The 27,769-nt window shown below is 32.6% G+C and overlaps 5 protein-coding genes across 8 annotated transcripts; 3 read left to right on the top strand and 2 right to left on the bottom strand.

Moving 5' to 3' along the window:
• The first annotated feature begins 6,897 nt into the window (after positions 1-6,897).
• LOC103569253 (epidermal retinol dehydrogenase 2) lies at positions 6,898-9,271 on the top strand. Its single transcript, XM_008546465.2, has 7 exons — positions 6,898-7,005; positions 7,211-7,381; positions 7,737-7,913; positions 8,302-8,451; positions 8,513-8,769; positions 8,832-8,957; positions 9,104-9,271. The coding sequence occupies exons 2-7, from the start codon at positions 7,238-7,240 to the stop codon at positions 9,168-9,170; spliced, it is 921 nt and encodes a 306-aa protein (XP_008544687.1). The 5' UTR covers positions 6,898-7,005; positions 7,211-7,237; the 3' UTR covers positions 9,171-9,271.
• On the bottom strand, positions 9,157-13,034 carry LOC103569252 (symplekin). Its single transcript, XM_008546463.3, has 3 exons — positions 12,795-13,034; positions 12,516-12,712; positions 9,157-12,441 (listed from the first exon to the last, which is right to left on the bottom strand). The coding sequence occupies exons 1-3, from the start codon at positions 12,846-12,848 to the stop codon at positions 9,345-9,347; spliced, it is 3,348 nt and encodes a 1,115-aa protein (XP_008544685.1). The 5' UTR covers positions 12,849-13,034; the 3' UTR covers positions 9,157-9,344.
• Positions 13,035-14,332: 1,298 nt separating this feature from the next.
• LOC103569251 (uncharacterized protein C18orf19 homolog A) lies at positions 14,333-16,701 on the top strand. Of its 3 annotated transcripts, XM_008546460.3 has the most exons (6): positions 14,333-14,723; positions 14,787-15,117; positions 15,183-15,328; positions 16,133-16,203; positions 16,303-16,325; positions 16,482-16,701. In XM_008546460.3, exons 1-6 carry the CDS (start codon positions 14,594-14,596, stop codon positions 16,585-16,587), a joined length of 807 nt encoding a protein of 268 aa, XP_008544682.1. In that variant the 5' UTR covers positions 14,333-14,593; the 3' UTR covers positions 16,588-16,701. The 3 variants fall into 3 exon arrangements, with proteins under 3 accessions (XP_008544682.1, XP_008544683.1, XP_053595351.1); XM_008546461.3 differs by lacking the exon at positions 16,303-16,325; XM_053739376.1 differs by lacking the exon at positions 16,303-16,325 and having other exon boundaries at positions 16,133-16,255; positions 16,482-16,570.
• An 89-nt stretch (positions 16,702-16,790) lies between these two features.
• On the bottom strand, positions 16,791-20,765 carry LOC103569250 (Wilms tumor protein 1-interacting protein homolog). Its single transcript, XM_008546459.2, has 5 exons — positions 19,531-20,765; positions 18,086-19,468; positions 17,960-18,022; positions 17,712-17,894; positions 16,791-17,637 (listed from the first exon to the last, which is right to left on the bottom strand). The coding sequence occupies exons 1-5, from the start codon at positions 20,218-20,220 to the stop codon at positions 17,416-17,418; spliced, it is 2,541 nt and encodes an 846-aa protein (XP_008544681.1). The 5' UTR covers positions 20,221-20,765; the 3' UTR covers positions 16,791-17,415.
• Positions 20,766-22,063: 1,298 nt separating this feature from the next.
• Positions 22,064-25,837, top strand: LOC103569249 (uncharacterized). Of its 2 annotated transcripts, XM_008546458.3 has the most exons (6): positions 22,064-22,243; positions 22,339-23,028; positions 23,087-23,914; positions 23,985-24,108; positions 25,464-25,520; positions 25,583-25,837. In XM_008546458.3, the coding sequence occupies exons 2-6, from the start codon at positions 22,354-22,356 to the stop codon at positions 25,717-25,719; spliced, it is 1,821 nt and encodes a 606-aa protein (XP_008544680.1). In that variant the 5' UTR covers positions 22,064-22,243; positions 22,339-22,353; the 3' UTR covers positions 25,720-25,837. The 2 variants fall into 2 exon arrangements, with proteins under 2 accessions (XP_008544680.1, XP_008544678.1); XM_008546456.2 differs by lacking the exon at positions 22,064-22,243 and having other exon boundaries at positions 22,265-23,028.
• Positions 25,838-27,769: the final 1,932 nt, after the last annotated feature.

Here is a 27,769-nt window from a genome sequence, read left to right as displayed (position 1 = left end):
CAAGTATACCTCAGTGATGATACATTATTATTGTTATTATTATAATTTTTATATTAAATATATAAACACAAGGTTATGGTACAAAGGCAACTCCTTACCCTATTGTATTGTAATACAGTTGAAACGAGATGAGAGAGCCAGTAATAGGATATGCTTACATGTATACTGCGCAACTCGTGTTTTATGTGTCCAAATGATGAAATATGTATCACACATTTACAACAAAACAAATCATTAAATATTAAATTACATTCATTAAATTATTTTTATTTCTCTTTCCATTTAATTCGCCCGAAAAAAAAAAAAAAAAAAATATTGAATTCACTAGTTGATTAAGTTGTCGGCATTAAGTGTCGATGTTTTTTGTACTAAACACAATTAAGAGTGACAAATGGATAATAATTATCATTAAGCGAACCACGATGTAAATATAATCGAGAGAAGAAAAGTGTTGACTTGCTCTAATGAGATTATTCATCTCCTTAATTCATATAATGGAAAAAATGCAAGTTAAAATTAACTTACACCGTCGTAATCCAAGTAGTGATAAAACGGTGTAGATGTGGAGTAAATTATTTCTAATCAGAGTGTGAGGGTGTGAGTACAAGTGATTTTGAAATTGCGCGCGCGAGCTCTATCGAAATTTTTAGAAAAATCTAGCCCATTATTCGTCTTTTTTTTTAATAGGTACGGGAGCCCTCAAAAGTCTACAACTACTGATGATATTTCTACACCAATAACTTTAACATCGGGATAGTATGGACTTACACCTTTTTTTCCAGCGTATGACTAGCGAATATATATAACGTGACCGATGAATACGAAATAAAATACTAATTATCGACCTCATAAGTGTATGCGCGCACTTGAAAGAAGAAAATAAGGGGACCAAGCTTAGTTGTAGGAGATAAAAAATGAAAGTGCAATACGAGTGCAATAAATTAATTGGAGGTACGCTTGTCGAAGGTGCTCGATTCCGGCTAATTGAGCGCGACCCTCGCTTTGATTAATCGCTCAATCGATCTGTTTTCAACAGCATCAGTGCTAACAGTTTTATTTTATTTTATTTTTATTTTTTGTTAACAGAATTTCAAAAACCATTTATTAATTTTAGAATAATTTTATCAATACAAATATTGTTGGGGAGTTGTAAATTTATATTGGGAATCGCTCGATAAATTCATTCATCGGGAACTTGCTACAGATTTTAATCGTTTCAATGGGTTTTGTATTAAATTTTTAAAATTGTTAATTGACTTTTGGATAAAGAATGTGTTTAAATTAAATTATGTACTTTGAGGTTTTGATAAAATAAAGGAACTAAATTTTGAATTTATTTCAAAAAATTAATATTTTTTAAAAAATGAGATTTGTAAAATTGAAAATTCAAATTTTGGAGAGGAAACTCACACCTGTAAAAAAATTTTCAGAACCATAGAAAATTTTTTTTTTTTAATTTCTTACACTTCAATGACAGGTATTATTTTTTTAATTTTTCGAAAAAATAAAAATAAGAGCAAAAAAAAAATTAAATGTCTTTAAAATTCTAATGTACTAAACAGGAAAGTTTATATAAATTTTAATGATTTTATCCAAAAGCTTGTTTGCAGCTTAAACTTTTTTTTAACTGCGCTAATTAATTCTCATTTAAGTGAATGATGAAGCAGAAAAGGCAGCACGGGCTAAATTATCATATCAAAAAAAATTCAGGAGCTCAGTCAGCTTTTTATCGCTAAAACTATCGCCTATCTATCAAACTCATCTTTTTTTCGCGCCAAAAAATTCAAATTTTTTTTTATTTTTCAAGACCCGGACAAATTTTGCCACCAAAGCAACTCAAAAATTTTCAAATAGATTTGGAGCTCAAAAAAAAAATAATTTTACTTAAACCAAAGTACAGGCCATGTAATTAAAGTAATTAATGCTACAGATAGAATCGAAATTTTGATACTTTGAAATTGAATTGAATTTCATTATTGAGAGTAAAAATTTGAATAAGAAACGATTGACAGCGTATTTTTATTAAGGGATTTTTTTAGAGGAGTAAAAAAGGTGAGCAAAGTATCAGTGAAAATTAAATAGGATTAGTTGATATAAAAGCCAGGAGACTTTGAAGGAAGGAAGGAAGGACGAAATGAAACGGCGGGAATCGATATTGGGTTGGGTAGTCGACTTGACTGGTAGATATCCTTTCCTATCTAACTCTAGTGTGCACAGTAGCTCTGGGTATTTGACCTAAACGAGAAAGGAGTCTTGGAGGAACTGCAAATGATATGACGTTGATTGTGATATGCAAATGAGACGAGTAAAAGGCACAAGGGGATGGTGGCGAAAAGGAAGAAGCGCTAATGAATATTTACTCGACCTCTACTCTCGCGTATACATTTATCTATATCTATACATCCTACGCTATATACACACTAACCACACGATGAATAAAGAAAGAATAAGTAGCTCGGGGTGACGACGAGCGAGACACAATCTATTGATATAAGACGTCGATTAAATGTATAATTCTCTAATTAAATTCCACCATCAAATCGTTTAATTGTCTGACGATGCTAATTTACTAAATAATATGCCTATTTAAATATAAATATATATAATACTCAGTGTAAATTCATTTTTCTTCATGTTTTTTCTGAATTATTAACAAATTTAATTTTAGATTCATTTTTAATTAAAGTTTATTTTTATAATTAATTTTTTTACTTCTCTAAATTAATTTTTATCCCAAAAATCTCATTCATAATTTTTTAATCAAAATTTTTTTTATTTATTTCCAGTACAAAAAAAATTTTACAAAACATCGAATCCAATATTTTTTCTATGAATTCTATATCAAAATTTTTCCTAGATAGTGTAAACCGTAAAGTTTACTCCGAAATTTAAAAAAAAATATTTCCCTCTAAATCTAAAAATTACTAGCAAATCTAACCGGAGTAAAAAATCTAGAAAAATGTAATTACACTTACTCTGACTATCTCAGTAATTTATATAATCGGGAACCGTGATGTAAAAATAAATCTTAGATCCCAAGTAGTCTTACACTCTCAGCGAGTTAAAAAGCATTTATCTGTCTCGCTCGTCACGTTATCACATCAAGTCTCAAGTTCCAATGCCACAACTTCCTACCTACCGTCAATCCTTTAATCCTCGCTATATACCCACAATTGTCTTTCTTTCTGTCTCCCGTTCGTGGAATGTCTTTCAGATTACATCTTTCTCAGAATCTTTGTTCAAAACTATTTAAATCATCTACCCTTTCCCGCTCTCCAGAGACCCTCCCCCACACCCGCAGTTGCAGCACCAACTCATGCTTCCCTCCATAATTAATAGTTCATCAATCATATTTAAAAAATAAAAAATAATTAATTAACAAACCACAATGTACATTATTTAACAAAATAAAAAAGCCTAAAGAAAAATTACATAACGCCCCAGCAGAAAACTTTTCGTTTCATCAACTTTTTATCCTTCTTCCTACAGTCTCCTGCTCAAGACCTTCTTAATTTACTCCTTACAAAAAAAAAAAGGAAAAAGGAGAAAGAAAACCCAGCACCTTCTAGACCTACAAGACAAAAAAAATGTTTCCACTTACTCATGAACAAAATAAGCTTCTATTCACCAAAAATTAAGCTTCGCAAGTAAGAAACAAAACTAAAGACCCCCAGGCCTCGTGTTGTTGTATCCTCTCACATAAAACAAACACGAACCATTGATCACTTGCGAAACTTTTCAAACCTGCCGCGTATCAAATTCACCTCACGTTACTACTCTGTACAGTATTTTTTTTTTTAACAACCGCACAACACAGCCACTGCAACAAAGAAATAAAAATAAAAAAATAAAATGGTGTAACCGTGTTCACACATAAACCGAACCGTTTGATCAAAAAACATTTATCGGTACAAGTTAACAAACTTACAAAGCAGCTAATTACTGTAAATTTTATTTAATGTTTTGTTATTTTTTTTTATTAATTCGAGCGCTAACTAATAAGTAATAAAACTAACTCACACGTACTAAACTAACACGGTCATGTGATTACGCGATAATCTTTGCTATAACTTTCCACAAGTTGATAATCCCTGGGTGTAGTCGCTCGGGATAACTGAGACCGAGATCCAAAACTTGACACTTTTTTAAAGAAAATAATTTTAAAAGTCGACACTGGCAACTGGCTCTTGGATTTTAATTGTTTGAGTTATGGGGAATAATATTTGAGATGGAGATGAGTAAATGTTTCCGGTGGAACTCTTGCGGCCTTCTTGGCCTTAGCACGAGTGAAGGCCGATTCAAATACGTATACTATCGGTGGAGGAGCTTCAAATGCAAGAGAAGGGGATTACTCACTGTTTTACTTGATGCACATACTCCTGCTGTACCACAACCGGCAAAGACCCCCAAAGAATTGTCTTATTTCGAGTTTTTCAAAATTTTGCTTTTTTATATTCGCATTTTTTTCGCGGGAAAAATATTTTTTTGAGATTTCTTTTTTCCGAGGGGCACCTAGACATCGAAAGGTTGATGAAAAAAAATAATAGAACCTAATAATTTTAGGAATTAATTGAGAAAAATCAAGAAAATTATTAATAATGAGATATCAATTTTTGGAATTTATATTTTTTGTGTCGATTTTTTATTTTTTAAATTTGGATACTGAACTATTTTTACCTCCTACAATAAATCTAATCCGCAGAAAAATAATATGGCTAAAAAAAAAGAAATTCAAAATTTGATTCAAAAAAAAAATCCCGCGCTAGTTTGAATGTTAAGTAACGTAAAAATGGGAAAATTCATGTGAATAAAATAATTTTTTTCACATACTTGGATGTCCGTATATGCGATTCTAAAAGAAAACGTCAAAAAATAGCTTGGAGATAATTTTTCATGGGGAAAAAACCATAAGCCTTTTGTATAATGACCAAAATCTTAGTAGTAAATTTTGGGATTTACTTTGAATTTTATTTAAAATAATAAATAAGAAAAACTGTCGGCTTTGTCGGCTTCAAAGTCACCTGCTGTCTAATAAAATACAGAAAACGAAAAAAAAAGTAAAAAGTATTTGAGAAAATTGGTTTGAAGGCAAACGAGACATCGGAGATAAGAGGACTCAAGTCTGACAGAAATGACACTAAGCCCCAAGTATCTTTTCTTTCTTCTCTCACATGCATCCCACCCCGTTTATTTTCACTACAGCCACTTGTACTTTTTTAATGCAATTTAATTAAGACTAAAAATCAAACAAAGATCTCTCACTTTTATTTCACGTCAAGATCCAAACGCCAGATATATTTAATACAGTATATTAAATTAATATATGTGATGTTGATTTAATTGACATGCACAAGTTCATTTGATGTCAGATCAAAGGTTGCTCCTCATGTGTGCAGACAAGCAAGAAAGTCCTGGCTTACAAATTTAACAGATACTGATTCGGCAAACTCAACTCCACTTCACTCATCGTCTACCCAACTAGTAACCGCTAAAATTTTCTATTATAAATTCTCTCCATTATACTCTAAATTACTCTAAGATCCCTATTAGGGGAATTACATACTATTATTATTATTGGCTCATTAGTATTGTCCGTAAAAAACAAGCCGAGAAGTATAACCAAGTAGCCGATTTTGAAAAATAATCTAAAGACGATTCAAATAGAATTATATGTTTACTATGATGATAAATTCAATTTAATATGGACCAATTACTTTAATTATTTATAATTACGGTCGATCTATGGTCTGTGTTCTCCATGTTTATGACCGGTTTCCACTTACGACTCGTATGAACTACACATACGTACTTTGTAGGATTTTTCCGAATTTTGTAAAAAATAAATGAATTTTTGAAATTAATTACTCTACTTTGAATCTTTCCACGAAAATAGAAGCTGGAGTCGTTTACTTTCGTATATCGGTTAATTACGAAACTCAAAAATTTGAAGAAAAATAAAAATTTTAATTTGAAAAATGGCGGCAAAAATATTTACGTCAATTAAATTTGAAAAAATACTAACGCATAATTATGTCGAAATTTGATCAAAAAAATAAAAAAAAAAACTGAGATATTTTTATGATATGTTAATTATCCTTTAAAAATTTATATTGATAAATATTAATAAATACGTAATCACGAAAATTTACGGACTACATAAATTTAATTATTTTTAATAATAAAATAATTAAAGCGAAAAATTTTAAATAAATTTAATTAAATACTTAAAAATATATGACTGCTCGGCATTATCCATAAATTAAATGATATTTTTAATACCCAATAATCAATATGCATTAATATATATATATATATATTTTAAATTATAATTAATATACAACGGATTTATTATACGCAAATGTCAAAAGCTGGATGTCAATATCTATACATACACTCTCAATCATATATGTATATATATATATATATATTTGTATATATTTGCAAACGATATTAATAAGTAGATTAACTAAAATTTACTTGAACTTCATGTAATATAATTACGATTAAATATATCACATCTACATATTATACTGTATCAATATATATATATATAGTCATATGTATTTATGAGCTCTTTGATCTTCTGTAACAAAGTTACTAATTTAAATAAATAAATAAACAACAACAACGCGATAAAAGTTCAGTATATACAAACAATGACGTTTTGTTAGCTAATTAATTTCACAGTCTATTAATTAATTTTTAATTAATTAATAGAGAATTTTTAAGTGAAATCAAACTCAAATAATTACCATGGCACAACAAAGCTGCAACGCGGACTTTGTGTATCTTCCGATGGAAATTTATCGGCGATTTTTATTTCATCTTAATTAAATAACTTTAATATCAATGCGCGATAATTATTATTATTATTATCATAATTTGCCAATTTTTTTTTCTCCGATCAAAGATCACTTTTATTTTTACACTAAAAATTTATGAAAATAAAATTTCATAACTTATTTAAGCTGGACTTATAATTAATCAAATTAATTAACAATAAAGGTATGAAATTTTTTTACTCGATTAATTTATCAATTACTCTATTAATTAACCATTAAATTTTTTTTGTTTTTTTTTTTTTTTTATTAATAATTCATTAATGGATTAAGATGGTAAGTAAATTGAAAAAAAATTCTAATAAATTTTTTTTTGATTTAAAAAAAAAAAAATTTGAATAATTAGTAATAACAATTTTTTTTTTTTTTAGGAAAATCAACAAATAAATAATAAAAATATGCTGCTAAAAGTATATTCACTCATGATATTAATGTTAGATTTGATAACATTGTTATTCGGAGTAATAATATCAATTATTGTAACATTTTACCGGACATTGAGACCACCGGCAATGAAAAACATCAATGGGGAAGTAGCCATGGTAATTTTGGATTTTTTTTTTTTTTATAGATCTTATATAGATCTATATATTTCAAATTAATTAAAATGGTAATCCGGGTGCTATAATTTAATTAATAAAATATAGATCGAGATTTTGTAATTTATTGTAATTAATATGAGCGAGTTATGAAGTCTGTAAGTATATAAGTACTGTAATATATAATTACGGTATAGTAATAATGTTATTTATAATTTATTAATTGGCGGAATTTTAACATGTGAGGTAATGTCGCGGACGGTTGTGATTTGAATATAAATATGGTATTAATTAAGAGTTTATGGTGTTTATTTTTTTTGAGCGGTGATTATTAAAAATTGATTGATGCTGATTGCAGGTAATAGGAGCCGGCAGAGGCGTTGGACGCGAAATAGCGCTGCAATTATGTCAGCTGGGTGTCAAAGTCGCTTGTGTTGATAAAAATGATAAAATGTGTAGAGCTACTGTCCAACTGGCCGCACGTGATTCCGTTATAGCCAGACCTTATATTTGTGATATTACTGATAAGGAACAAGTATGTGCTTTTTTTTATGGGACATTTAAAAAAAACGTATTGAATATTTGAAATATTATTTGTCATTTTAAAAAAATTTTTTTATGGCCAGAATTTAAAAATTTAGTTCAGAGATAAAGTGAAGAAATTTAGCAGACATCAGACAAATTCAAAATTATAAATAAATAGAGTAAATAATTAATAAAATAATATTTGAAAAAATGGGCATTTAAAAAATTTTCAAATTAATAAGTACATTTTTTCTAAATATTTTTTTTCTTAATTATTTATAATTTTAAATTTGTCTGATGTCTGCTACATTCACACTCATAGAAATTTTTGAATTTTAAATTTAAAAAAAAATTGATCTGAAAGCTTAAATATTAAAATTAAAAAATAAAAATTCCAGGTAGCAAATACCGTAGAATTAATACGTAAAGACTTAGGAGAAGTAACGATGCTGTTACATTGTTGCGGAGTCCCAAGTTCGCGATCGCTAATACAAAAACCCCCAGATATAAAAGAGGCAATTGACGTCGCCGTAGTCAGTCACTTCTGGGTAAGTCAGATCACCTATAAATACATTACTTATGTAAAAATGAATACTACTACACCTGCAGCTTTTGGAGTCAGTACTCCCAGGAATGCAACGTCTAGGCAAAGGGCACATCGTCGCATTGTCCTCACTGGCCGGTTTCTCAGGAGCAGCGAGTCGCAGTGCCCGTATTCCTTTTTCCACTGCCCAGTTCGCCATCCAAGGGTTCACCGAGTCTCTTCAAGCCGAACTCAGACAATCAAACAGCAACATTATAATAACTCTCATACATATTTACCCATTTATTATTGACAGTGAAGCCGCTAATGACATTCGTCTACGGTAAGTTAATAAATACTACAACAGTAATGATAAGTAATTTTAAAAAACTATTTTTTTATCAGGATACCAAGTTATTTTGGTACAATGCCAGCGTCTGAAACGGCACGAAAAATTTTAGACGGCGTCAGAAGAAATTATTCGGAGTTTAGTGTTCCTGGATATTTACTATACCTCGGACATTTACTGAGGTACAGTTTTAAATAAATAATTAATTAATTAATTAATTAAACTGTAAAACATTTTGGAGTGAATCCGAACATGCGTAGTCAAAATTAATTCCTGCTTTTTTACAATATACTAACTATTCAAATTTGTTTTTTTTTTTTTGTTGAAGAATCCTTCCAAAGAAAGCCTCGTTCATGTTACGAGATTTATTGGACACAGGAGTTGATTTTGGATAAAATTTATTCACCATTACGTCATTACACTTAAATAAAAAATTATAATATAATATTTAAATAATTAATATTCGTGCTGATAAGCAAGACTGATTAATTAATAAAAATATTTTTTATAATTAATATTAATACATTAAAAATAAAAAAATAATATATTTACAATAAATTAAAAAATTATTAATCTAAGCCCGGAGGCGCTGGTTCTGAGGGATCAGCGATACCGTCGAGTTCCGTTTTTATTTCGACAGGAAGAAAATCTCCTGGTGGCGCGATGTCGAAGTCGTCGTGCAAGTCAACGATTTGTTTGCCGTGAATTACGTCCATGACGGCAGCAGATATGTGGGCCTTCTGATTGTCAGCAAACTGGTCAATGTGACTGACAAGAGGCTCCCTGAGACCCGGAGCCATCTTGAAAGCGTCTGAGAGCTGCTGGGGCGGAAGCTGAAGAATTACCGCGAAACTTTGAGGCTGAGTGCGCTCGCAGCACTTGACGAATCCTTCCCAGACTTTCGGCTGCTTCCAGACCTGCTTGAGGATCAGTCTCTGTAAGATATTCATGACGAATCCACTGAGTCTCGGGTAGAGAGCGAGACTCTGTATGACAGTTCGCATCAGCAACGTGGGTAACGGGTTTATCTCCATCAGATGCTGGATCACGACCGCCAGTGTCTCCTGGGTAAAGACCTGCTTCTCGGCGAAGCACAGAGACGTAGTTTTTATTACTGTCTTCAACTCGGCTTTGCTGGAGTCGATATTGTGCAAGGCGATTAGTAGCTCGGCTGGAGTCAGCGGCGACGTGTGCGGTATCCCGGTGTCATTATTGTGAGTACCCAGGAGCCGGTTGAAGACTTCCTTGACGACGATCGGGTTCAGCTTGATGAGCTTAGGCAGCGCAGCAATTACTTCCTTCTTTGTAAGTCCATTCAAAACGGGGATCAAAAACCGGACGTCTGAGACTCGGGTCTGGTAGAGCTCACGTACTCGCGAGACCAATTCAGCACTTGGTGCAGACTTTTCAGTCAAGATGTGAATGATACGAGTGATCAGAGTCTCTGCGCCCTTAGGACAGTTTTCAACAAGTGCGAGCAGCTGGGGACTCGCCATTCCCAGTGAGCGCACGGGATTCTCTACAAGTCTTAAGACTATTCGTTTGACATCAGCAGCCATCGAGGTGTAGACCCGAGCCAGTTCATGGATCAAGTCTTGATGTTTTTCTAGCAGCGATAAATAAAGTCCCAAACAGGCGCGAGTAGTCGACTCAGTCCAGTGCTGCTCAATTTTCTCGCGACCGCGGTCCTGTCCGAAAACGATCTCCGGTGGGTTCGGCAGCCTGAGGAATCCCAGATAGAGAACTGCGTACTCTTCTATTAGTTTACTTAGGTCAGGACGGCTGTAGAGTTCGACGACCAGATTTATAGATGTATCGCGTATCACCGATTTCTCGTGACCAGTATGACAAAGCAGGACATTCAGAAAGACCAGTTGCTTGGTAGGTCTTCGGATCACCATCTCTTTGAGGAGATTAAGCGGAGCGAGACCACGTGATTCGTCGCATGAAATGCTCTTGAGCGCTTCGACGGCGTCCTCTGTAATCAAAGGGGCTTCAAAATAAAGCCTTGCAAGCAGCGGGTCGCGATCCTTGCCTTGAATTATCTCGATAGCTGATACCAAAGTGCAGAGGACGAAATTATAAGCTTGTCGTGGTGCTTCATGGGGATTTGTGCTGAGTGTAATACGTCTTTGAAAGCCTTGAAGCAACGCGTACTCCTCGTACAACCAACTTAACGCGAGATCCAGCCGCGTTCTTATATCATCCGAAATATAATGCAAGACGGCTTCTCTGATGTGCGGTTTGAAAGTCGCAGCAAGAGTTGTCAGAATTTTCGAACGCACTGTAGCAACTCCACCAAAGATTGCACTCTTCTCGGCACGTAGGATCCGATTGACAGCCATCAGAAGCATTTTTTCCTTGGTGTCTCTCGACAACGGCTTGGTAACCTCCGCAAGCTTCAGTACTTTAATCCGTGCCCGCTTTGCGAGAGTCTTCTCAGCTTCCAGCACCGCCTTGGCTTCCTTCTCCTTTTCACGATCCTTCTCTCGCTTCCGTTCGCGCTTGGCTTCAGCCACAGAAATAGTGGGATTCTTGATCAAGTCTTCCATCACCGCGTCATCGTCCTTGTCCTTCTTTATTTTCTTAGCCTTCGCCTGTTTTATTTGGGCCGCCAGTAGCTTAGCGATCGCTTGTCGCTGATCCAACAAGTCCGGAGACACACTCGGCTGATACTCCCGTGCAAATATCGCAGTCATCGTGTCTGGGACCCAGGTCATGCTGTCCAAAACTAGATCAGTTGCTATCTCGACGCTCAGCCGTTCAGTGATGAAGCTCTCGGACAATTCAATCAACTCAGGCTTAGTTATCACCGGGAGAGGTTCAGGTTCCGACTCCTCGACGGCGATTGTCGGTATTATCGTCTCCAATTTCGCGCGCTTGGCAGCACTGGCAGCAGCTGCGGCTTCCTGCTGACGCTTTTTCATTCTACGGATCTCTTCTGGCTTCGGGTAAGCCTTCATGATGTCTTGTTCCTTGGCTCCCAACTGCGTCAACTGCTTGACAATAGTCTGCACATGCTCAATACTGGCTGGGTGCTTCATCAAAGCCAGCAGAGTTGTCTTGAGCTGCTTCTGTACACTAGTAAGCTGAGAGTCCGACAGAGTCGGTGGCAAATCTCCTTGGAGACGCTGCAGCGCTTCAATAACTTTTGTCATAAACTGCGGGCGCATTTTCGCTATCTGCGCGAGACTTCCCATGCATGTCATCAAATTAACGCTACTTACGTGCGGCGACCCGTGGAACTTTATCAGCAAATCCATCACATGATTAGCCTCCTCCTCAAGTTTACGTCGACGCGCTATTTTCAGAGTCAACGGCACGTCTTCCAGAGAAAAATCACCCGGTTTCTTTGGCATATCAGGATCAATGTGGGTCTGGAGCAGAACCACGCCTTCGAGGAACTTAACAGCCTGCGTGCGAATTCCATCATTGTCACTATCAATCATATTTATTATTTGAACCTTCAGAGTGCTCAGCTGATTCCATGCGGTCTCCATTTCCGGAGTAACTACTGCCGAGCTGCTGCTGACGATCCACTTTAATGCGGCTCTCAGAATACGACCACTGGCCCGGACAGCGCGTTTTGATACCGCAGGCACTTCGTCGTTTATCAATCGCAGCAGGGGTGTAAGCATCTGAGGAATTTTCTCTGGTGTCTTATCACTAGTAATTGAAAGATAAATAAATAAATTTTTGATTCTGGCCTGGACAGATTTAATTTAAAATGAGATAATTACCCGGCTTGTTCAATGAACCCAGCGATTGTCTTTCTAACTTCAGCATTACGGTCTGAACAAAATTGCAGTACCTCATTGAGGTAAATGTTCATCAGCTGAGGGTCTTTGTTTATCAGATACTCTTGTATTTTGTTAAGATTTCCAACCTTTATCTGATCATTTTGACTTACTGCCGCTTCATTCAGCCACTCTACGATCTACAAATAATAATAATTATTTATTAATATAATTAAACATAGTAGTAATAATAAACATTAATATTAAAAGCGCATTTGTTACCATTTCACCAGAACTCTTCTCAGGTTCAGGTCTGCGATGTAACCTCGGATCCATTTCATAAATATTTATAAATCAATCACTTTTCTAAATATCTTCATAAATATCAACGATAAAACTATTGAGTTTTTATTTATTATTTATACCAGTATACATATATATAAATTTATTATATATTTATTAAATTTATATGAATATATAAATATGTAAACGTTGTTTTCGACAAAAAAACACAAAGCTCGGCCAAAAACTTGTAGGTTATGAAATTCAAACTAGTAATTAAATATTTGAAAAATTTAACATGGTAGCGCTGCGCGCACATTATCGCGGGAATTTTTGAATTTAGGAATAATCATAGCCTACGAAGCTAGAACTGGACCATTCCCGAATGAACCCAGATTAAAAAATATACTCGAAATGTTTGTTTTTTATTAATTATTATTATTAGTTGCGCGGTAAATTTAAATATTTAAAACACAAATTAATAAAAATTGGAGACGAATTAAAATTCGTACGTTGAAATAAAATGGCGGCAGAATATGATAGAAAATATTTGAAATATTAAAAAAAAAACACTAGAGTGTTTGAACAAACCTTGGTGGAGAAATAATATGCAGAAGGGTGTCCTAATACACTTGGAGATTTCATTTAAATTGCTCCAAGTGTATTGCAGCTAAAAAACGTCACTTAACTGCTATTTCCCACCAGACGATGCCAGATGAGATTGCTCAGGAACTAGGAAGGTATCAGCATCAGCCATCAGCAACTCTTTGCACTAGCACTGAACACTTAACACTTAACGACACCACAGACACTGTACACAATTTGAATTTTACAATCACTGCACAATTTAATTAAACAATAACTTTTATGGATAATTACACGACGCCACTGCAATACTGTTTCTATTCGAACGTAAAGAATGATCTAGACTACTAATGCCACTGTCTATGATACTGACTGCCGCTTTTGGACCGTCAGTTGGCACTAAGCAATCAATTTTGCAATTCTCTCGTCCCCTGCTCTAGCAAAATGAAGGTTGAATACAGTGACACGCGGCAGCGCCATCTTGGCGCGAAATTTTAAAATTGAAATTTAATAATTTTATTAAAATTTATTTGTGACAATAATTATATTAATGAGACTAAAAAGTATACTTTAAATTTTTATTTTCATAAATAATTTAGAAATTATTATTATTACCTGCGCGGTAAATTTAAATATTCGAAAAATAACTTCTTAGAAATTGGAAAAAAATTGAGAATCGTACTGGGGTATTATAGAGCTTTGGTTATATTTTCTCCATAAAATAATATATCTTTAGATTCTAATTACTCATTAATAAGTTTATCAAACAAGAATGATTAAAGTTATGTCTAATTATCCAAATAATTAAATGTATGTAAAATATATCGAGATACTTATTTTGTATATTATATATTTAATGTTTAAATTTTTTTTAAGTAAATTCTAAAAAAAAATTTAAATTTTGCGCGCGTTTTTTTAAAAACTTAGCTGTTCCCGCACATGCGTTCGATAAAGAAAAAAACTAACCTGCAAAGTGTTAAATTACCTGTGTCTTGCAATAAACTCCTATATTTAAACAATTAAAATACCTCAGTAAATATAAGAAAAAATATAAGAAAAATATGAGCAATAATTAGTTTTTAAATTAATAATTTATTAATTAATTAAATGACTGATTCCCATAAATATTCAAACCAGCGCGCTTTAATTAAATATACAAACATCTGGGTGATGTAATAAATGAAAAATAAAATAATATAAATAATTTTTTAACAATGGAAATAATAATTAGGCGGACTTCAATAATAAATAGTATTTTATTTAAGTCATTTAGTAATCTACGGACTTTGTCAAGTAATTCAGTGTGTCCATGTGACCCCACGAAGTGGAATTTTTTAAATTACAGTAAGTTCATTTGTTTATTAATAAAATCTTTATTTATTTAAATAATTATTTCTTCTTTTTCAGATAGTAAAATACACTATAGGACTTTTACAAAAGATTTTTTACCAATTTCATCATTAGATTTATTAACGAACGTAAAATCTGTAAATTCAAATAACAATGAATTGTTTAAAAAGTTTAGTAATAATGTTGATAAAAAAAAAGACGAAGTGCCAGGAACTGATGTAAACAAAGGGACGAGTCAGGACGAGCCGGCAATAGGAGTAGGATTAGAGAAAAAAAATGTGTTTCAAAAAATGAAACAGTTGTTTAAAGACTACTGGTACATTATGGCACCAGTACACATTGCGACATCCACATGTTGGGTTATTATTTTTTATATTGCAGCTAAAAAGTTTGTACCAGTAATTTTTTGATTCATTTATTTACATGAACTTTAAATTTTATTTTTTATTCCAGCGGCGTTGATGTGATTCCTATTATGGAGTATTTAATGATACCTGAAAAATACATTAATTTAATTGAAAATTCCGGTGCTGGTCATTGGGCTGTTGTTTATGCGCTATATAAATTGGCGACACCGATAAGATATACTGTCACCGTAGGTGAGTTGATTAATAAATAATTATTGTGAACAAAATTAACACCAGGAGGTTAATTAATTTTAATTGGTGGGCGTTTTTATTTATTTTGTTAATGATGACAGTAAAAAATTACTCGATAGGTTCTGAAAATTTTAAGTAAGATTTTAAATTATAATTATTGTGTTGAGGAGTAAATTTGATAAACTGTAACTTCAACGAAATAATTCGGAAACTGAAAAATATATTTAGACTTCTTATTAAATTGAGTATTTATAGATTGTAGGCATCTGTATGCGTTAAAAAAAATATTTATTATTTTTAAAGATTAAAATGTACTTTTACAAAAAAAAATTAAGTTTTAAAAATGAATACTGCCGTAAGATGGACGGTAGAGATGGAAGCCATTTATTTTTGATATTTAATACTCAAAATTTTAATTTTTCGTTGTAAGATGGGCCGCGGGCACGATTTTTTGAATGAAGATATTTAATAATCGCCAAAAAAAAAAATTACTGCCGTAAGATGTCCAGTAAAAATAAAAAAAAACTGTTAACAGTCAACAAGTCTAATTTGTTGCTGTAAGATGGACTGCAATCATGTAATTTTTTAAGCAAATACATTTGAAAATCGCGAAAATTACTGCCGTAAGATGGATATTAAAAATAGAAAAAATATTTAGTAATAGCAAATATTATATTTAAAATTTATTTACTGCTGTATGATGGAAAGTAAAAAATTTTCAAAATCTTGATAAATACATTTAATATTAATTGTTAAAAACGTAAATAATTATTAGTATTAATTGAAAAATAAAATTTTTTCTAGGAGGAACAACGATGGCCATTAGATATTTAGACAAAATGGGATATTTAAAATTCAAACGACCGTCATCAGAGGTACTTATTATTAAAAAATCAATGATAAAATCATCAAATTAAAAGGAAAAATGTAATTAATCATGTATTATTATTTTTTTTTCCATGCAATCGACGCAGAATATTCGTAAGCCATCTAATAGGTCAATGAAAAATTAGCTATTATGTATTTTTGTTGTAACATTTATTCATTAATTTGTTTTAAATATTTTTCATGCGTTTAGTTTGACAATTAATCTCATTAGTACATAGTTAGTAATATCGTTTAATTTATAATCTAATTGTTAAATGTTTTTCAGGCAACGTCATCAAGCAAGTGCAGCAACGCGCTCAAAAAAAATTCTGACGCAATCAATTCCAAAGTTGGCGCAAAACGATAAAGAGAAAGTCATTAATAAAATTTAATTATTAATGTTATATTTATTTATGTGTAAATTTAAGTATAAAGTAAATAAGTGAAAACGTATAAATGTAAAAAAAATAATTATTAATTAATAAAATATGTGAATATGTTTAATATCAGTCTTATTATTTATTTTAATTACTTTATTTAAAGCCACTATTATGCGCTAAGTCATTATTATCATCAATATTTATTCAGTTACTAAATTACTAATTATATATTTAAGTATTTAACTAGTTAATGGTATATCGTGTTTGTACACAATTATAAATAATGTCATTAATGGTGCTAATAATTATGTCATTTGTTCTTAATTTCAGTTATTGCAATTATCATATTTGCATAAAGATATCAAATATTTTACTTTAAATTTATTAATTAACTAATTAGTAAGGTCATTAACTTTTTTTTCACATAAAATTTTCATAATTATAAAGACAAGTTTTTATCAATTTGAATTGTTTTCAGGTCTGGGACCTGGCCAACTAAAAAGACTTCGAAAAATTTCTTCCTTAAAAAAAAAAAATAATAGAGCAAATTTTTCGGCCCTACAAATTAGTTATTTTATAAAAACAAAATTAATTAATTAATTATGCTAAACAATTAATAAAAAAAAATATATCACAGCTGTCTCCGCAACAAGCTCTCGATAGATAAAAAAAATAAACAGCAAATCAATAAATAAATTTAAAATAAATATTTAACATTAATGTAGAAAAAAAAAATTGCTCTTTGAGTTTTGTTCTTACCATTAATTATCTGAGTAATTAATAATTAATTATCGTAAGTAGTGTAACTAAATATTTAAAGAAACTAAAGTGTATTTGTTTTTAACCCATATATTGATAACTTGCAGAAACAGGTTGCGGAGCACGTGGTTGAGTGAGTGATATACGTTCGATATGACACGCTCGGCACATTAGCCGTCCGTCTAATGGATAACAGCGTTTGTCCGGTTCATCGGTCAATTGCATGCCACAGTCTTCGCATATGTAGCAATCGACATGAAAATCTCGATCCATGGACACCACTCGTACCGTTTCTTCCGTTCCCTGATAAATTTAATTAACTAGTATTAGAATTTGCAGCCAAAAGATACCGGGGATAGTAAAAGTTGAATAGTTACTTCGACAGGAGTTATCCCTTTGCCACAGGACGCGCACTTGGGTGCGAACATCCGGTGATAATCATTGACGCAGTATATTTTGTTGTCAACGTCGACGGTGAAGGGAACGCCGTCGAGGCATTCGTTGCAGACGCAGCATCTGAAGCATCCTGGGTGGTAGGACTTGCCCATTGCTTGTAATATCTGGTAAAAAGTTAACAGAAATTAATTATTAAATGATAATTAGTGGCAGAAAAATTACTAATTACCATTTCCATTATCAAGTGACCGCAGATCGCGCATTTCTCGGCCGTTTGTTGGAATCCCGAGTACTAAAAACAGAAAATTGTATTTATATTTATATTTATTTAAAATTTTAAGTATAATTTAATTACCAAGTAATCTTCTTCACAGTACACTTTTCCGTGGACGTTATAAAAAGCTTTGCCTCTTAAAGCTCTTCCACAGGAGCAACAAATGAAACAATTGGTATGGTAAAGATTTCCCATGGCTTGACAAGCCTGTCCGGCGCCAGTAACTTTTTCTCCGCAGGTATGACAGATTCCGAAGTACTCTCCCTCCTCTTCCTGCTTCTCCATTTCCTCTTCTAGCTGCCGCGTGAGTTCCTCTATTTTTCTCTCGGCTTCAGTGGGTCCCGAAGGTCTCGCAGGAGTGACGCTGTACGGCAGCAAACCCTTTCCTTGAATGGTTTTGGTTGTTGGGCTCGGAGAAGGTACTGGACGCTTGTCAATTGCCGGTGTGTTCAACTCAGCGGGTGGCTTTTGGAGAACGGGAACTCCTGCGTTGAGGAAAACCGGTCCGGCGACTCCACTGGTGACTCCAGGAGGCAAACTTGTGATGCGAGGTACAGCTGATGCCAAATCATCGATTGGAACAGTAGCGCTGGTGACTGGAGGCTGGACTTGGCCACGCACTGGACTAGGCGGGTAATGAGCAGCAGGTCTGGATGTCACTGGAGCACTTGGGGGAAGCGAAACTGGTTGATGTGAAGCCTGAAGTCCTTTGGGACTTGGGGGAGGATGAACTGGACTACTCGGGTGCTTCAAACCTGGACCAGAGCTCACAATAGAACCACTAGTAGCTTGTCCAGGTTGGCTGGAGGCTGGTCCAACAACTGGGTCTCTTGTTCTCGCCTGGTCACGTCCAGCATGAGGAATCGCGTACAAGGGCGAGCTGCGATTAGACGACGGTGACTCATGTCCTTCATTTGTCTTATCTATTGAGCGATTCGGTGAATAAACTGGCGTCCGCGATGGATACTCGCGACTAGGCGAACTATTGTACCTCTCACCAGTATTCCAAGTCGTCGGCATGATATTACGTGGGTTTGCTGGAGTGTAACCTGACTGACGCGCGTCCGTGGATCTCGTCCCGTAAACAGGTGAGTGTCTGGGTTCACTAGGATACTTAAACTGTCCATTCTCACTACGATATTGTCCTGGATCAGTAACTTGGCTCAACGACCTGTAAGATCCTGCAGCTCCTACTCCAGATCCTACCCCACTTCCTCCTCCTATATGCTCATTACTCATACGCGTGTAATGAGTCTCAGCATGACGCGGCGATGAATCATTGTACGGATTCATACGTGAGTTTTGTGGCTGCTGAAGCTGCTGCTGAGGTTGCGGTTGCAGCTCCGAGGGTGGGACGTACGCACTTCCTCTCGCCTGCAAGTCGCCAGATGAAGACGATGATGTTGAGTACCGCGGATTCAGAGAGGACACTTCGTAAGACGGCGCACGCGTCTGACGTTGTACCTGAAAAATAAATAAAATAATTAAAATAAAGTCATCAATTTATATATCAATAAACTAATTACTTTGCCAGTCATTACGACGTAATCCCCGCCGTTAATACTAGCCGGGTAAAAATTAGGAACCTGGGGTCCTGGTTTATTTTGTCCGTCATCATGATAATTTATTTCCTGTATGTTTTCATAAACCGGTGGCGCTTCGTAAGGGGGCAGTTCCTTAGCCGGCGATATCGTGTATTTGTTACCCGTGGGTACCTGGGGCTGAGCTTTTCTGAATGAAGCCTCCAGGTAGCAGTCGCCAGCCAACGAAGTCCTCGGACTTCCTTTCGGACTTTTCTTCTCCAAGGAATGATAGTACGGAGGATGGGTTGGTCCAGGATAGTACTCGATGTTCTCATACACTGGGTTCCTGTCCTCGTCTACTGACTTGGACCCCGGGTATCTCCCATCGCGTTCGTAAGACTGCGTGTGCTCATCAATGTAATTATCAATCGCACTCAGCGATCTGTTGGACCTCGAATACTGCTGGTACTGCTGCTGATGATGGAGTTGTTGCTGCTGCTGCTGGTAGTGCTGCTGCAAATAGTGATGATGCTTCACCTGATCACCAGACACCGGGACTTGAGCTTCGGGCTTAGAGCCCCCAATATGTCCAGGTACTCCAATAGCTCCTCCGCCGGCAGGAACTCGGTCTCCATCGTCATTCAGATGGAGATAATTGAGCTTTTGCACATAAGAGTCTGCTGAGTCACACATTGGCTACGTAATTTAATATATTTTATTTATCTATACAAGTTTATATATTTTTTAACGACTTGTCGCTACAACTTACGACCATGTAACCCACTCACTTATTTTTTATTTCATTATTATCATTATCATTATTAATAAATTTAATTATATGCATTTTATTGAATTATTGCTCAACCCTTTGTTTAAATTTTTTTTCACTCACTTTTTATTATTTTACCTCTTTCACGAGTGTTAATTTTTTTACCACACTTTTGATTTGAATGAAGCGTAAATTTAAAACTTGTAAGATAATATTTTAATTATATATAAGAAAAAATCTTTAAAATAATTGGGATCGAAAATCGATTAAGAAATTCGGGATACGCCCCGGCTGTTTATTGTTTAATATAAATATGAAGTTTATTATTATTATTATTAAATAAATGAATTGTTATATAATTATTGAGGAATGTTATTTTTAAATATTAATACTTATAGTTACTGGTTATTTTAAATAAAATAATAAAATAGAGGAACGTTACGACAGACGAGTTTACGAGATGCGAGACATTTTTTTTTCAGCTTTGGCAAGTAGCATTTTATTGTTTTTCTCTAGCACTTTCCTTCACTGTCCGCTGTCGGTAATTCAATTGCTGGATGGTAAATAAAATAAATTAGACATTTAATGGAACGATAGATAAAACACTGAGGTTATATTTATTATAATCACATTATTGCATAGATATATATATATATATTTGTACTTACTGGTTAAATTAAATTGAGGTCAATTAGATTAATTTTGAACGGGTAATTTAAACATTTGTGTCATATTCAAATAATTAGTTAGGAAAAAATTTTAATTTGATAATAGACAATGATATGAATAAATTTCAAACGGAAATAGAACCTCTTGTTGTATAGAAAAAAAATGGATTTAAGTCATTTGAATTATTGTTCATTATTATTGTTATAAGTAACGAACAAAGGGAAACAATAAGCCGTACAATGAACTGTCATACTAGGAACAAATTTATTTAGAATTAAGTAGTCTGTGTATTTATTATTATTATTATTATTTATTATTTATTATTATTTTTTTATAATAATTAAGTCAAATCCCGAAATCAATTTTTTATTTACACACTTTTTTAATTTCATTATTGTCAGGTAAATTATTTTTAAATTTTGCCGCCAATTTTTAAAAAAATTTTAAAACATTATTATTATTTTTATAACAATTAAGTCAAGCTCTGAAATCAATTTTTTACTTCAATTACTGTCAGATAAATTATTTTCAAAATTTAGCGGCAATCTCTCAAAAAATATAAATATATTATTATTGTATTAGTTCTTTGTTTGCTAGCAATAAACAATAATTTGAGTTTGTTTATCAAATTATAAAACAAAAATGTGAATAAAATGACTGAAGTTTGCGTCAAATTCAAACCAGAACCGCCATTTTGATTTTTCATAAAAAAGTATAAAGAAAAATATTTTTGACCTGAGAACGGACATTATTTTGAAAAACAACAGCAGACACTGAAATTTTTTTTTGTTTTTAAACGAAGTACTTGTATATATATTTATGTAAATAAAAAAAAATTAAATGAATAAATATGAAGATTTAAAATAGGTGCGCATACTTTTTAAAATAACTTTTTTTAATAACTCGTATAAATTTTGCAATTGAAATAATTTTCATAATTTCTTATTTTACATCAACGTTTCAGTTTTCTTTACCATCTTATGTCAAAAGATATCTTTTTACGTATGACAGTAAGGCTAAAAAATAAGTGTCAAACCGAAATCCATTTCAAGTAAAAACAATTTCCAGGAATTTCATTTTGAAAATTTGAGTGAAATTTCATCTGAAATTGAGATTGAGGTCAACTAGCTGAGGACAAGAGACATATTGATGATTATGCACGAGGTGCATAATGACATTGCAGTGTGTTATATTTTTCCGGTAGATGACGTCACCTGGCTGAAATACTAGACTTATATTACACTTGTGATACAAGTTACCAATAGAAAAATTGTACAGGTTATATAATTAATAATTTAATACACTGTCAGAACGTGCATAATAATATTTGTTGTACTGTAATAAGGTAATTATTTTTTTGTGTCTGTTTTTAGGGGAGTGATGTCAAGATGAATTCAAACGAGAGTGAAGAAAATAATGGTAATGACAGTGATGAGTCGTATTCAGAACAATTAGACATGATTGTTGAGGAGGTTAGTGATAATTATGACACCAGTGATGAAAATGACCATGATATAGATGAAGATGTCATTGATGAAGCTGCTGATGAACGGGCTGAGGAAAATAATGATAAAAAACCTGATAATGAGGCTGACAGCAAAGATAACGGACTAGCTAATGATGATGGAATTGATGATAAAATTTATGATGATAATGATGATGATGATGAAAGTACTGATGATGATGATGAATCTTATAACAGAAAAAGATCACCGATGAGTGTACCTGAAAATTCAAAAGTAAAATATGAGTCTGCGTATGCGCATTTTCAGGAGTGGCAGAAAAAAAAGAAAACAAATTCATTTTCGGAAAAAGTTTTGCTTGTTTACTTTTACGAAATGTCAAAAGTTAGAAAATCTTCGACGCTGTGGAATACTTACTCGATGTTGAAATGCACTTTGAGTTCTTTTCATAAAGTAGATATTGGGAAGTACAAAAAATTGCTTGGATTTTTGAGAAAAAAAGAAGTCGGGTTCAACAAAAGAAAATCGAAAGAATTCACGGCGACAGAAATCGCTGAGTTTTTGAATTCTGCGCCTGACGCTGAGTATTTGCTAGAAAAGGTAACTAGAGATATCAATTTTATTATTACAAGTACTTTTATTTTTGTTTAAATTATAGGTCATCCTGGTTTTCGGTATCTGTGGAGCTTCAAGACGCGCCGAAATTTGCGGACTGACTACTGAAGACGTTAAAGACACCGGCACTCAATTAATCGTGACGATACAGCACGTAATCAAAAATGTTCCTGACCGAAAATTTACAATCGATGACAACTTTTACAAACTCGTTAAAAAATATATTTTTCTAAGGCCGGAAAGGGGACCGTATAGAAAAATGACAAACAGATTTTTCTTGAATTATCAAAGGAGCAGATGCACACGGCAAGCCATTGGAATAAACAAAATTGGCAATACGGCGAAGAAAATCGCTCGATACTTGAAGCTGCCGGATGCTGATGCGTACACGGGTCACTGCTTCCGGCGGACTACGGAAAAACTACTCCGGGACTCGGGAGTGGATATGAGATACATGTGTCGTTATGGGCAATGGAAAACTGATGACGTCTCTGATGATGATGCTAGAAAAATATTTAGATGCATAACTTGCAAAATTAAACTAAAAGCTCCTGTTGATTGCGATCCGCCTGAGGTACCGGAGCCAAAAATATTCAAACCCATTCCTAAGCAATTGAATGTTAATCAACGAGTCACAGCATCAACTTCGAAAATCAGTTCTCCTGAGGTTATTACGAAGCCTCCAGCAGACAGTTCTGAAATAATTCCTAAACTTCCAGAAATAGATCCTCCTCAAGTAATTTCTGTCTCTCCAGCAATCGATTGTCCTGAAATTACTTCCGAACCTCCAGTAAGAAATTCCCAGGAAACAACCAACAAAACGACTCCAGTAATCAAACGTCAAGTGATTATTTCAAAAACTAAAATAAATGTAAGTTGATATTTTTATTACGGTCGAATATTTTGACTAAAGGAAATTATAAATTTTTTTTTTTTTATAGAAAGTGGATTATCACAGTTTTAAATATTCCGTCGTTGAAATTGATAACAGAAGACTAGAAATTGTTGAACGAGGGTGGGTTCCCCTGGAAGGAACATCAACAGTCACGAGTTTCGGAGGATTCAGTAAGTCATATATTTTTTTTTATCATGATACTTTATAATTTCAAAACGTGATAATAAAAAATTACCGAAAATTCAAATTACTTTTTCAAACAAATTAACTTTCCTTTTTTCTAATAATAAAAAAGTTATTTTTAAGTAAAAATCAATTTTCATACGCACACCAGTTTCCGTAACAAACCCTTGTGACATCACAATGTTATATACTCATTACCCTTTTAGCTCATTGATTATTTATCATGATTATATAATTTTATACATAAATTTTATGTCATGAGTTCTAGTCTACAGCACACGCGGTGTAAAAACTAAGTTTACACAAATTGTTATAGATCCTTACGTAATTTCAATTTTACTAATATATATACATAAATTTATCTAGAATGTCTAAATTTAAGTTATTGCTCATGTTTTACTTCAAATAATACCATTGTGTACTCACGCGTCGACAAAAACGCCGGCATCGATCACAGACCGGCATAATAATTCAAATTATTTTTCCCGCCAAAATTATTTCAATGACATCTATATCAATATTTCAATTGCATTATTATTAATATCATTATTATTATTATTAAAGTAATTAAAAAAAAATAAAAAATAATTTAATTAAACATAAATTAAAATTCCAATCTAAATTTTAAAAATAAATTTTTTCTACACGAGTTTTTAGAAAAGAATTTACAACGTAGTTCCCAAGCATCTAATCAAGTTACGCCAGATAATATTTTTTTTCGCCGGAATAAACGCCGATAAACTTTCAAATCAAGTAGTCAGTCCGGAAATTAGCGTTGAGAAATAAAAGAGAAACACACATTTATACAAACATTTATACATATATATTACGTATATATCAACGGTGTAAAATAAAATATTCGCACGCATTATTGATGCGTGCCGTCATATAAAAACCCAATACAATCCACGTAAACTTAAAAAAATTAACAAAACATCTGTAGCTATTACGGAAATTCCCGATGCTGCGTCGCAACATTTTTATTTTCTCAGGAATATTGTGGGAATTTGGGTCAAGCATCTCAACAAAGTACTTTGCCAGGTAGTAATTACAATATTAGTAACTTGTATATGACTTTTATTTACTCCTATTACACGTTGTTTTAATTTATTAATTAATAGTCAAGTGTCTTTTATATATTTATATACATCTTTGTAATTTATGCAAAAGAAAGTTGACAGTATGTAAAAAAAAATACAATGCGACATTGTGACGTCACAATAACGCGGTAGACATTAATTAGTTTTCTTTATTCCACATTGTTGATATTAATTAATATAAAAATATTAAACTTTTTTTTTTTACTATATTTTTAACACGAGGAAATGACTAATTATTTTAGATGACTATCAGAGTGCTGCTGATTGGGCGGAAATTCTTGATAGAAGAAAATCTCTAGGTAAGTTTTTTTTTTTTAATAAAAAAATTAATTAATTAATTGATAAATTAAATTTTTTAAAGACAATCGAAACTGGAAATTTTTGCAAGCGCATTTAAGTAATACGAGAGTACAAAATGTTAACGTGGATCAGATTAAAGAAGAAGTTTTAATTAAACAGGAAGTGGCTGAAGATGAGGATCCTCTACTTTGTTCCTAAATATTTTTATAAGTTTTTGTAAATTAAGTATTAATGTTTATAATTCTAATAATTAACTGAAAAACTAATTAATTTATTTATTTAATTATTTAAATAATTACTCGAAATTTTTTTACTTGCAGGAGGTAATTATTTAAATAACTGATTATTAAAATTAAAAATTGTAATAAATTATGATAATAATAAATATAAATTTGAGTATAGTCAAGTAGCAAACAAAGAAATTTATTTATATGACTTATATATAAATTAAATGGAGGGTGGAAAAGTGCGATGAACCGCGCCCGCGACTCGAGGGTGCGGCCCCGGTCTACATAAACCCAGGTGTGGCACACAATTTATAGAATCACTCGCAGTCATGCCCTCTATCAACTCAACACTCGACATCGCAACCCTGCGCCAAGGATTATTATTCTCAGCCTTTTACGCAATACAGATAATTAAAACTAATCACCCGCTCCATTAACTCCCAATTATATTAATTAAAATCAAAATGAAAATAAAAATCATTTTTCAAAAATATTTTACTCAAAATTTTAATTTATCGTCAAAGAAAGTCTATTTATTATTACCACTTTATTATTTTCAATGAAGTAAATCCACTCATAAATAATATATACATATTTTTTTCGCTTAGGGTCTACCGAAAAATATTTTCTCATCAGTTTAAATATTTTCAAGTACAAAGGTTTTATTTTTCGCATTCTAATCTAATCTCTTATTTACTGTGACGTAATAAAGATAAAAAAGAGATGAAACTTTTACCATATCCCTTATTTATATGTTTATACATAATATACACATATATATATTAAAGCGCGATGCTTAAATTAAATAGAGAGAGTCCGTAATTTTTATTATATCATAAGTTTGATACTCATGGTATCTAATAACAATAACAATAATAATAATAATAGTAATATTGCGGGCATTGCTATCGATTCAGTCGAATGGATAAGAATGTATCACCTTACAAGATGACATACTACATATTTTTATAAATATATATTAATGTGTGCGTTAATTTTTTTTTTCAAATATTAGCAGCAATAAGTACTGAGTAGTAAATGAAAACAAGTGTACAGGGCATTAACATGCGTAATAAACGGCCTTGTGTTGGTCTCTGTACAGGTGGATGTGGGCGATTTATACGCATATTATATATATATACATATACATATACATTATACATCGATGCTCAATTCCTGAATATGTATTATATATTACATACACGTATGTGGGAATTATACTGTTATGTGTATGTATGTGGGGTATATTTGGTAATGCGTATACAGGTATAGTAATTCATATACATGAAGGACTTTGGCATCCGTGAAAGTTGTACGCGGACGTACTCTTTCTATCAAGTGTTATGCTGTAGTTGTTGGTTGTTGGCTGGTCATGTTGTATTATTATACGTCGGTGTTGGCTGTTAGCCTGTGGGAAATAAAAGTAACGCAACACCATGGGACCCACAGCCGGTTCGCTGGTCGTATTGCTGGACCGCGATATTCCTCGATCCCAAACCAAACGATTTCCAAAACTCCCACGAGTACGACCGACCATACAGTAACAAACTCTGATATGGTGTTTGTTGTCATGTTTTAAACCTCTATTCATTTACCGTGTCTCCTTTATCATTTGATATTACAACTTTTTTTTTTATTCATTTGAAATTTTTATTTTTATTTTTTCGTGCTGTTAAAAATTTTCATTTGAATTTCAACTCAAGATTTTGATAAATTTTTAATTTTTTAAGATTAATTATGAATTTTATAAAAAAAAAATTAGCAATGGATATTTAAAAATTTGTCTATCCAAAAAAAATTTTGAATTTAATATAGTAATTAATGGTAAGTAAAAAATGATAATAATTTTAAATAAAATTACTATAATTATTTAAAATATGATATTTTTTATTTTACAGTTTTAAAAATTTAAAAATACATAAAACCCTTGATAAAATAGTACAAGTGGTTCATTGTTCATCAACAAGATACAATAATCCTACATATACATATATATTAATATATATACAAGATACAAGAAT

This window comes from Microplitis demolitor, chromosome 5 (assembly GCF_026212275.2).
Source record: "Microplitis demolitor isolate Queensland-Clemson2020A chromosome 5, iyMicDemo2.1a, whole genome shotgun sequence".
Lineage (NCBI taxonomy): Eukaryota > Metazoa > Arthropoda > Insecta > Hymenoptera > Braconidae > Microplitis > Microplitis demolitor.
Note: the sequence above shows the minus strand (reverse complement) of the source record. Positions and strands in the feature narration are given on the sequence as shown.

Coding starts and splice junctions, on each gene's coding strand:
- LOC103569253 (XM_008546465.2), top strand. CDS start 7,238: ATGCTGCTAAAAGTATATTCACTCATGATATTAATGTTAGATTTGATA. Junction 7,382..7,736: donor TCAATGGGGAAGTAGCCATG/GTAATTTTGGAT, acceptor TGCTGATTGCAG/GTAATAGGAGCCGGCAGAGG. Junction 8,770..8,831: donor GCTAATGACATTCGTCTACG/GTAAGTTAATAA, acceptor TTTTTTTATCAG/GATACCAAGTTATTTTGGTA.
- LOC103569252 (XM_008546463.3), bottom strand. CDS start 12,848: ATGGATCCGAGGTTACATCGCAGACCTGAACCTGAGAAGAGTTCTGGT. Junction 12,713..12,794: donor AGAAGAGTTCTGGTGAAATG/GTAACAAATGCG, acceptor TATTATTTGTAG/ATCGTAGAGTGGCTGAATGA. Junction 12,442..12,515: donor GGGTTCATTGAACAAGCCGG/GTAATTATCTCA, acceptor TTCAATTACTAG/TGATAAGACACCAGAGAAAA.
- LOC103569251 (XM_008546460.3), top strand. CDS start 14,594: ATGGAAATAATAATTAGGCGGACTTCAATAATAAATAGTATTTTATTT. Junction 15,118..15,182: donor TTTTATATTGCAGCTAAAAA/GTTTGTACCAGT, acceptor TTTTTATTCCAG/CGGCGTTGATGTGATTCCTA. Junction 15,329..16,132: donor AAGATATACTGTCACCGTAG/GTGAGTTGATTA, acceptor AATTTTTTCTAG/GAGGAACAACGATGGCCATT.
- LOC103569250 (XM_008546459.2), bottom strand. CDS start 20,220: ATGTGTGACTCAGCAGACTCTTATGTGCAAAAGCTCAATTATCTCCAT. Junction 19,469..19,530: donor ACGTCGTAATGACTGGCAAA/GTAATTAGTTTA, acceptor TTTATTTTTCAG/GTACAACGTCAGACGCGTGC. Junction 18,023..18,085: donor ACTGTGAAGAAGATTACTTG/GTAATTAAATTA, acceptor TTCTGTTTTTAG/TACTCGGGATTCCAACAAAC.
- LOC103569249 (XM_008546458.3), top strand. CDS start 22,354: ATGAATTCAAACGAGAGTGAAGAAAATAATGGTAATGACAGTGATGAG. Junction 23,029..23,086: donor CTGAGTATTTGCTAGAAAAG/GTAACTAGAGAT, acceptor TTTAAATTATAG/GTCATCCTGGTTTTCGGTAT. Junction 25,521..25,582: donor TGATAGAAGAAAATCTCTAG/GTAAGTTTTTTT, acceptor AATTTTTTAAAG/ACAATCGAAACTGGAAATTT.